Below are 10983 nucleotides of genomic sequence, written 5' to 3'. Positions count from 1 at the left end.
ATCCGAATCATTAAATACCTTCCAATTTACCATACAAATAAACTTTTAATTTACACTATTCTATTTTATGTGTTCATATTTCTTTTTCAAAACTATTAATTTTTATTCCGTAAACCCAAAAACTTACACAACTTTTTTTTGTGTTCCTGCCAGTTGGTTTATTTAATATAAAAAAAAATATCTATGGAAAATTATTCAAATTTGAAGGCATAACAATACTTTATATATGGATTGCTTATATATGTATATTTTACCTGAATTGGTTACCTTTTATATTTGCAATTTTATAACGCGATTTCAAGTTCTGACATACAAATATAGGTGCATGTTTAGTATATAACAGCATTTGTCGATATTATTCCTGGACGATTACCTTTTTTTCCCATCATTCCCTTAACCTATCCTTTTAGTATCGACATCAATCAAGAAAATCAAGAAAAAAAGATTAGAACATTTGGATTTGGGACATTATAAACAAATTTTTGACATTACATCACTGGCATAAGAATTCTTGGAATTGTCGGGCACCACTGTGAAAGTTATTATAGTAAATTGTTTAATATCATAATTCATAGTAAACTTTCATCATCTAGAGCCCAAAATAGAAGAAAATCCTTATCGCATCAAAGGTAGGTCCATATACGTGCTCCTTTCCCTTTAATCAAATATTCTAACCTTACTCAAAATTGAATGATGTTCATTTTTTAATTATACAGTTCTCTTTTCGTTAACCGTACAATAGAAGCTAAAAATGTCAATAGTAACTTAATGCTATTGAAATTATAGATAAATCTCCTATGAATAGAAATACAAATTAAGGTGAAGTTCGAGACATGTACATATATGCATGTCTTTGGATTGATCTTACCGCCGCACAGTGATTCGCCTATTCTATATTTTTATACTTCGGTCCTTCATGTTTTGATGTAAGTACATGGGTTCATACCGACGGCTCTAGTACCCCTCGATACGCATTTAGAGTGTCAAAATTTTTATTTTAACAAGCAATTTTTACTTCAATTACGTTTTTTAATATTTTCATTGTTTTGAGGTTGGTACTTTTGTTCTTAAAAGTGTCTTTAAAAACATGAGAGAGGAATAAGTCAATTTTGAATCCGAATTAAATTCAGACATAACTGACAGTTTTGAAAACGAACGCCTGGTGCACAGATAATGTGTCTACATTCTGCCCTATTACATATAAGATCATCTAGGTGTCAAAGTTGCCACTTAAAAAAAAAAGTTATTACATTTTTTCCATCGGTTTTACTATTTTCCTGAGTGTACGTATCGAGACGCTAGAAATGTCGGCTTTGTAATCGATCGGTAGATAAATACAAACAATTTTTAAGCAAACTGTCTTGTCAATTGTCAAAAGTCATACAAAAATCATGTCAGGTATGATGAACAGTCTTACGCTTCAAGGCCCCGATTACAATGGGAAACTATAATTTATTTTCAATTTTATCTACTAAGTAAAATTATGTTTTCTGTATGAAAAGCAGAATGTGCATACAATTTTTTCTTCTAAACATTTTCAATTATAGGTTACAGACGAATATACCATAAATATTTATTTTATTTTACTAACATAAACGGCAAATCAATATAATTATTTTTTTTAAAAAGGAACACAAATTACCTCTTACCCAAGATTTATAAAGAAAAATTAAACCTAAAAATTACAAAACATATTCAGTAGAAGTTTAAACAATTTAAGAATAAATGTAGAAGTCTAAATAAATAATAATAATCGTGGAGTGCTCTTTCATATGGCTGGGCAAAGTGAAAAAAAAATGTTTATACGATGAAATGTATAAATAAATAAATATATTTACAATTTATTATCTTTGAAAAAGTTCAAAAGATTCTATAATAACTATACCCTACACCAGTGTTTCCCACGGTGGGGCGTACGCCCTACCGGTGAGGCATAACGCCTCATAGGTGGGGCACCACGTTTAAGAGATGAGACACGTCGGCATTTCACATATAAAGGGGAATACTCATCGGTCATACAAAGAAATGTCTGAGATGTACAAAATTGAAATATACGCCAAATTGTACTTAAAATAGAATGAAACCCGTTTTCAAATGAAAATGAAAGAAATGAAAACCTTTTCCCTATTTTATTTGGTGGAATGTGGTTTCACCGCCATAAACGTTTTACTCGTGAAAAAAAGAAATCGGTTGGATATAATTAATTACTACTTAAGACTGAAATTAACTAAGTTAGATCCGGACATAAAATTATTTGTAGCAAGCGTAACTGAGTTAAATCATGAATTAGGCGTCAATATTTGTGTGTTTGTACTAAATTTCAATTGTCACTTGTGTTTTATTATTGTTTTAATTTTTATTTAATTCTACTTAATTACATTTTCAATTTGTGTTTTGTAATAATTTAAGTTTCAATTTATGTATTGGAATAGGTTTTATTGAATTGCATTATGGGTTCATATGTTTACAAACATATTACAATATGATTCGAAAATTACCCTGCTGTTTAATTTAAAAAAATATGTCGGTGGAGCATCTGAAATTTAAAAAGACTACGGGGGGCATGGCATAAAGAAGGCTGGGAAACACTGCCCTACGCTTAATATATCCTATACGTGGGGATAACTATTGCTGAGTTCATGAAGTCTGTTCATGCAAGTATACTTACTTTCGTAAACAATTATAGGTTTTTCTTTAAGATAATCGAAGATAACTCTGTTAACTTCCCATTGGAATCGGGGCCCAGATACCAGTCCAGTTACTATTAAATATTCTAGTGTGAAAACATTATTTTAAATAAATATTTCGTATACATTATGTCGGGAATCGCAAGCAAACGCGCTGACCATTACACCACGAGGCCGACTCCATTTAGTAACATAATCCAAGGATAAAATACGGAATACACGAAAAGAATCCCAATAATTTTCAATTGTGAACTATTCGAAAAAATCATTTTATCAACAATATTTGGAGTATATGAAATTTCATTACAATAAAAAGATATTTCATCAGAAATGGAAAACATCTTCGAGAAGAGGGGGTGTTGTACCAAGGTATTTGCAGGGTGTGTCATTGACTGGTTGGAGTGATCATTGTCACCCAATACGCAATGGCAGGAAAATGTAGACTAAACGTCTTCTAGACTTCTTAGTTTGAAATCGAGTCCTTTTCTATTTTTAAGTTATATGACGTCAAAACAAATACGTGTGACGCACGACAAATCAAAAATGATATATTCAAAATTCTTTATTACCGACATAAATGCATACCAACCCGCTAAACGTAAACATTAAACGTATTTTTCGTAAAAATTCGTAAAAAAGATTCGTGAAAAAATACAATTTGCGTAATAATATAATAACACCCATTGAATAAAAAAAAGTAAAGTATCTGCAAAAATTATTATTGTAAATTGGCTGGCGACAGAGATAACCTAGTTAAGTCTAAAACTGACAATTCTTTGAAACATATTTCTCCGTAATTCCATACATTATGGACATTTAAAAAAATTGCCAATTTGATCGGAGAAGAATTTTAATATGCTTAATTACGTTTATATGGTGTTCTTCTTAGTCGTTTGGTCTCGGTAGTGCAGTCGTGGTCACGTTGGCAGGAGGGAAGCACGTCGTTCGGAACCGCTTCCATCCGTTTCTGTCTTCAGGGCTTCTGGAGGCCTCCTGGGCTAGTAATTCAAACGCTCTCGCGGCCGTATTATCTCACATATTTTGTATGTAAAAAACTCTTTTCTTGTGCCACAAGAGTGGTTCAGAAAAGCACACCTGAAGACGGATGCCAGTCGCTTCTGTAGCCAAGTCTGTCGAGAACGAGTTTGCTCTACTCGTCTATGTACCACTAATTTATCGATGTTGTCTCTTAGCCTCGTAACTTGGCTAAAGCATCTGAGAACACAGATTTGCACAAAAAAAGAAAAAAGACGTTGTTGGATACCCAATTTTCGGGTTAAACAAACATTAGTCTTATGGGCGGTCCATAGTATCCGCTACGTTCAATGCCAGCACTACGTTTCAAACGCGTCTATCCTTCTTCTTTCTCTTTCTCTCAAGACCCATGTTTCTACGGCGTACAACAATATTTTTAACCAATGTACCTATTTAAAATCATTATTAAGATCAGTTTTTTTGTAGACTCGGTAATAATTGGGGTTTAAACCGTCAGTAGGGTTGCAGTGAGTCACATCTTGCTGAAGGGTGTGATTCTATTAAATGCTGCGAATGCCCAGTTGCATTCCACCGGCAACACTACTGACTAGTCCAACTCGTTAGCGTCTACGTCGTGAACCCCGGGCAATGGGATCACACTCATAACGGTGTGTTCATTGCAGATAACGAGAGGATGAAAGGCGAGTTTCTGGCGCCTTGAATCCACCAGAGAAGGCAACGGGAAACCACTCTGGTCATCTTTTCCGAGGAATCACTATGGCGAGTACATTCAACAAGTAGTTGTCTTGGCCTCGGAGGAGCGAAGGACCAAGATGCTTTCGCTGTAGTGATCGCCAACATCGGGGGGACCTGATAAGGCACCGCCAGAAAAAATAATGCCAAACTGTTTTGAATTTTTTCATCGCAGAGCAAGTCATAGCATTTCTCCTTTCGATTTCAGCATCGCACCCTCTTCTGTTAACTATAATTGAGCCTAGATAAATACTATATCCATTTACGACCTCGCGATTTCCAATATTAGTTATTTCTGGTCTGGATTCATTTCTCTGATCGATGATAATAATTTCAGGTATTTTCCCGTTGGTTTCAAGGCCAAAATCAGTTATAGTATTTTTTTCTAGTGAAGATAGAAGTTCGCTCATGTCAACTTCACTATTGGTAGGAAGAGTAGTCTCATCGACATATCTCAAATTCGATATTCGTCATCAATTAATAGAGATGTCCCTTTTCTAGTTCTCCAATACTATTCTCATTATACAATCAGTACTGTATGTATTAATATAAATCCCTGACAAACTCCAGCACGAGTTTCAAATACATTTGAGTCTCCATTTAGTCTCACCGTAGAGGAGTTATCTCATAAAAACTTCTTAATAGGAAAACAAGATGATTAGGTGCTCCCATTTATCCTATTTTACCGAATCAAAAGCCTACATAAGCGTAAAGTTAAATTTTCTTGCTTTTTCAATAACCAGCCTAAATAAAAAGATTTGCTCTTGAGTACATTTTCCTCGAACAAATCCCGCTTGCTATATGACTATTTGATCTGGGAGGAATGATATCAATCGTTTGTTTAAAAAAGAATAAATTATTTTTCTTCCATGAGAAACAAGTGATATTAGTCTTTAATTTTAAAACTTCTTTTTGAAGCCTTTTTTATGCAGTGTTTTTAAAACAGAATGACATCAATTCTATGGCCATTTTTTTATCTTTCAGATGTAGTTGCATATTATGCAAAACATATCCACACCATAGTCTTTAATGATCTCTGAAATGAATTAAATTCTGTTTTTATTTCTGATTTAAGTAAGGCTGGTTTGCGTTCACAAAAATTTCTAAAATCAATTGTGGTTAGACCGTTTCTTGTAAAACGTGATTTCCAACATTTTTTCCATACATCAGTATTTTTAAACTAAAAAAAATATTTCCAGTATTAAAAAAAAATGCAGCGTAATTAGTTATAAGTACAAAGTTTTGTTTGAATTATTTTCTCGTGTATTTTCTCCTAAAGATCTACTAGAAAAATTTATTTTGCATGTAACTTACACATTTTTTGTCACTTTTCATTCATTTTGTGTAAAACTATATCTGGAATTATAAGAATTAAACCAATAAAGAGTTACAAATCGAAATATTTGGGTGAATCATGAGAATGCAAATACCACGTTTTCATTTTTTTTAAAACATTCACAGGCAAGAGAGCACGTGTACAAAAAAAGCTCTCTAGAGAGAGAGAGAGAGCTCTGTGTAATTTAATATACACACCAGGGGCGAACCGTGTATAGAAGCGATTATGCGCAGCTTACCATTATATTTGACTAACCACAATAATGTTTTACTGTAACTTAATTTACAGAAAAACAAATAAATAATTACCATTTATTTTAAATCATTTCCGCAGTTCGTATTTTTATCCTAATATAAATATTAATATAATTAAAGCGCGCCCAGCGCCTGCCGTGAGCCAAGAAACTAGCCAATTATTCCAGCTTATTTTTTCATACAAATAAGTATACTACATTTTGAATGCCTTAACCTCAGAGCGGGTTTTTTCTTCTAGATTAAACTTGCAGATTACACAAATTATTTGAAGATTCTTGATTTGGAAAACAGTATTTCAAACATTATTTCTTAAGGGCTATTTTTCTTTGAGATGGTACTTTTGATATAAGACCATAATTACTTTCATGCTTCATATTGCAGAACATATAGCGCTTGACGCGGTCGTTTTTAGCACTATTAATTTCTAGAACAATTCAGCCAGTTGACATTTCAATTGAATACCTAATCTCGACTGAATTCATACTGCTATTTTTTAATGAGTTATATATCAAATTAATGGATAATAAATCTTTATAATCAAATATATAACGAAGTTACTTCGTATGAGTTGATTTCGTGGATGAGAGTTGTTGTATCACACAGAACCACAGAAAAATATCAGTTTATAGTATATATTACTTAAACTATATTATGTACCTTCTATGTAGGTAAAAATATATGATTTTTTTTATAGCTTACCTGTAAATAAAATCACCATTCGCCACTGATACACACGTGAGTGCGACGAAGAAAAAACATAGATATCGCCAATAATTTCCCCTTAAACACTGTATTACAAACCAAAAATAATACAAAAATACGGCCTTGAAATTCCTTTGTTAATAAAAGTTAAGTGAATGTAATTAAAGAAATCGATAAATTTAAAAAAATATGATGAATTACAAATTTCATCAATAAATTTTCCCCTGAAATAATATTTTGTTTACTTGAATCGTACATCACTATTTCCAGTTTTCATTTTTATTTCGATTCCCTTTTTTTTCATCGCGTCAATTATATTGATACATTGATTCTTAAATTAGGTTTTCCTCCGCATGACGTAAGAAATAATTTGAAAAAACTTCATAATGTAATATATAAAAGGGAACTTCTATTTCCTCTAAGCATCAGTTCCTTCATTTACCAACCATGAAGTACCTCATCGTATTAGCAGCCACCTTGGCTTTCACAAACGCCCTTACTGGTAAGAAAAATACGATTTATTAAAACAATTAACAACTCCTCTAATTTGAAAATAAGAAAATCTTTTCTTTTTTGTGAAACGATTATTTTCACATACAAAAATGATCTTAAAAGTGGTGTTTATAAAACTCAATAGTATTACTTGAGTATACTGGCAAAAAGCTTTAACTCTCAAGCATTTATTTTTTTTCCATTTTTTCTCATTTATATCTTATTTAAATATAGTAAGATGTTAAGTGCTCATTTAAGAACATGTTTTTAATTTTTCCGTTTTTTTAATTTTATATTAAGTGAATAATAAATTATTTAAAGCTTTAAGGCTTAATAAAATACTGGGTATACAACTTAACCTTAAATTTATTTTTAAACTATAGATATATGAAATTTAATATGACTTGTGTATTTTGCCAGTTTGTCGAGCGTCAAAAACTTTACAAAACTGCATCATTAAGTCAAATCCGCATATTTTCGAATTACCGTTTTTTGCCAGCCTACCCACGAATATGTATAATTTATACATATATGTAAATACGCAGACTTGCTCACCTTAGATTTTTAGACTTTCACTACTTGCCCATTTTGTAGTTTTAAAAAAAATTTACTATGTCTTACATGTTGCTGGGTACTGAAATTATAATTATAAATTTAAAACCAACTCATTGCATTTCTAAGTAATTGTAAATATCAATGTTTTTTTTGTTGATAAACATAAAAATTAACCCACATTTGAATAAAGCATATTCATAAAATAAGATAAATTTTCAATAATTTGTTGATCATGAAAAAGAAATAAAAAATAAGCCAATCCAAAAGACGTAGTTTTTTTCTGATTCCATTTCAAGTAAGTCTTTTGTTGACAATTCTTAAAAAAATAAAATTCCGTCAACGATTGTAAAATTAAATAATATATTTTACCTAAGTGACATTGTATTCCAGGTGATTGGACTCAATTCCGTATTAAGTATGGCAAAAGTGGTAAACTGCAAGGTATTGACTCCTTCTTTAGGGTAAATAATACCATCGATGAGATGTTGGATTCTGGTTGGAAGATTGCAGAGAGCAATCATGATTTCGGGATGACAACAGTCTGCCTTTCCGAGATCGACGTGAGGTTGTGTGCTCTCTATGATACTCGTGGGTTCATTGCTGGTTTGCAAGTAGCGGTAAGCGTTTCAATTAGCTTACACCCATAAACAAAAACAACAAGTTTTTAGAAACAAAACTAAATGTGTATTTCTCTTGCAGCTTCCACCAAGCGACTTCAAAGACAAGGGCATCCCCTACAATTATTCACTTAGTCCATTTTATGAGAAAAAACTCATTAATGGTTACAATTACTATACAAGTACGATGTTGGTAGTTAGTCCCTTGGTACTCGGATTAGGAGGAAGGCTTGCCATGGTCAATCTTGGAACAGGATTATGGTTCAAGGAGGGAATTGCATATACTGGCGTTCCCACTGAAGAGCTTCTGATTCAGACCACCACATTATACACTAAGCAGAACTGTATCAACAATATCGGTAAGTCTATACAAATATCGTTGCATTAATAAAAAATGAAATATTAACCAATGGATAATACGGAAAAAATCATGGTTTGTTCATAAATTATGGGTTCTGTTTCCGTTTCCAGGCACGCACTACTTAAAGATTCCCGTGACAACTTCGTGCTCAGACTTACAACCTTGGTTCTTGCTCGTCAAAAAGGGGAACATTATTGGAGTCGGTCACCAGGCGTTCGGAAGAACCAAGAAAGTGCAAAGAAATTGGTACGATAGAACCTGTAGAGCAAGCACCAAACTGGTATTCCCCAACGCACCTGACTGCCTCAAGAACTGGACTAAAGACCATGGACGTATTGCTATGCGCATGTACTTTGTAGAGACTCCTTGGGAAATCAAATGTGACCAGAAGACGGACAGTATTAAACCTATCAACGGATTAACCAGGCTCTTTTTGTATAGTTTATATGCTGAGAAGAACATTGCCAATGGTGTCAAAAAATTTATTCATAATTGGTGATTCTCTAAAAATACTTTTTTGGTGAGCTTTAAGTCACGTCAAAAGCAAAAAAAACTGTCGTATACATTAATGTTTTTATTATTTGGATTAAAAAAAGATTTGATCTGCATTTTGATGTTTGTTACATAAAATTCCTAAAACTCAAACTACCGACTCTAATTTTTAAGGGTATATAATAATGGCATTGAGAAAAGCTATAGAGAATGCTCTTAACCAGTATTTTTCAACGCACCTGACTGCCTCAAGGGGTAGATTAAAGACTATGCACGGATTGCCATGCGCATATTAGAGGCATACATGCTCAACTGCCACTGCCCACTGTTCTTGATTTTAAAGAATAAAAAAAATATAAAAAACTAAACGTCGTTTTATGCCGGGGTTCCAAGAGACACCGGCATGAAATAATCGGCGTAAAATGAACACACATATAATGAAAGATATTGGGTTAGGTTCCGTGTCGAAATTCTAAGAACAATTAAACATGTTAATATAATACATAAATATCATATATATTGATTTATTAAATGAATACGGTTTAAATTCGTTTACAAAATAGACAATAGTCTCTTGATATAAATAAGGTTTTTTTATATAATAATAATAAATACTAACTCACTAGTTCATCGGTACTTAATTAAATTCTCACACTTTTTTGAAAAAAGCATTCAATTTTATTTGCTTTGATTGTTGCTTCCTTTCTTGCAGAATTGTAGCATAGACTACAAACATTTAAATATTCTTTTAATGAAAAAATAAAATATATAATCATACCTTTTTATTTTTCTTAAAAACAAAACGAAAATTAACTCGAAAACAATTTCACACACGCAAAAGGTTGCTCGCGTACACGGTAATAGAATACAACAACGTGTAAAAGTGTGTCTGCTATTAGAATCGTGGCGCCTACTGTCGTCTAGTGTCGACTAAACCGGGGAATCCCACGCCGACACCAACCGGCGTAATTGTAAATCGGCGTAAATCGAACCGGCGCAAAACGACGTTCACCTGTATAGGTATTCTCACTGCTTTTATGGACATGCTTTAAGTTTTTATTGATATCTGAAAAACAAGGTTTATGTTTTTTTAAAATAAATAAACAATTTTGCTAAGTGGCGGTTTTGCTCCTTACTTTACGAGAGTTAGCAAAGCGAACATATTCAGTTTTATTTTTCCAATATATTTAATAAATAAAAACGATAGTAAGCAATCAAGCAAAAACATATGAATGAATCGGGTCGTGGTCCCGAGGTAGTATTGTGGACTCACGGACCAAAGGTCTCAGGTTCAAATCCCACTCTACCATAACTCGATTTCCATTTTTCCAGCACAAGTTATTTACGACTTTTAGGAAATGTTTTGAAAATTTAAATATTTAAGTAAATAATAAGAACCCTAGTATTTTTCTTTATTCTTTAAAAAAAAAAAAAATGTTTTTTAAACTAAAAAAAGTTGAACGAAATAAGTTAAAACAAAAAAAAACTTTATTAATATTTTAATTAATTACTTTACAATATGTAAAATATTGTTGATATTCGAATCAGTAGAATTAAAAAAATACATGTATCATCATCAATCCTTTTCCATACCTAATGAAGCATAGAGCACTGTTGTATAAGTACACCAATGGCAGCGTATCCTAATCATGTTTGTTCAAAGAATGTAAGATGATCAGTCGTACGCTTCAGATAGCAGTCCAGAGACTGCATCTTCTAGTGAAAAAAAACCCTTTTAATAAATATTTAATTTCGATCA

At 32.3% G+C, this 10983-nt stretch overlaps 1 protein-coding gene across 1 annotated transcript; it reads left to right on the top strand.

Annotated features, from left to right (window-relative positions):
- The first annotated feature begins 8266 nt into the window (after positions 1 to 8266).
- LOC148277698 (uncharacterized) lies at positions 8267 to 9944 on the top strand. Its single transcript, XM_088232509.1, has 4 exons — positions 8267 to 8371; positions 8454 to 8730; positions 8843 to 9130; positions 9937 to 9944. The coding sequence occupies exons 1-4, from the start codon at positions 8285 to 8287 to the stop codon at positions 9942 to 9944; spliced, it is 660 nt and encodes a 219-aa protein (XP_088088635.1). The 5' UTR covers positions 8267 to 8284.
- Positions 9945 to 10983: the final 1039 nt, after the last annotated feature.

This window comes from Micrasema longulum, unplaced genomic scaffold, assembly GCF_059751315.1.
Source record: "Micrasema longulum isolate JH-2025_06_02 unplaced genomic scaffold, ASM5975131v1 h1tg000993l, whole genome shotgun sequence".
NCBI lineage: Eukaryota > Metazoa > Arthropoda > Insecta > Trichoptera > Brachycentridae > Micrasema > Micrasema longulum.
Note: the sequence above shows the minus strand (reverse complement) of the source record. Positions and strands in the feature narration are given on the sequence as shown.

What these genes read in the sequence shown, in the direction of transcription:
- LOC148277698 (XM_088232509.1), top strand. Translation starts at nt 8,285, where the DNA reads ATGACAACAGTCTGCCTTTCCGAGATCGACGTGAGGTTGTGTGCTCTC. An exon ending in TTGCTGGTTTGCAAGTAGCG is followed by an intron (nt 8,372 to 8,453) that starts GTAAGCGTTTCA and finishes TTTCTCTTGCAG; the next exon opens with CTTCCACCAAGCGACTTCAA. An exon ending in GAACTGTATCAACAATATCG is followed by an intron (nt 8,731 to 8,842) that starts GTAAGTCTATAC and finishes TTCCGTTTCCAG; the next exon opens with GCACGCACTACTTAAAGATT.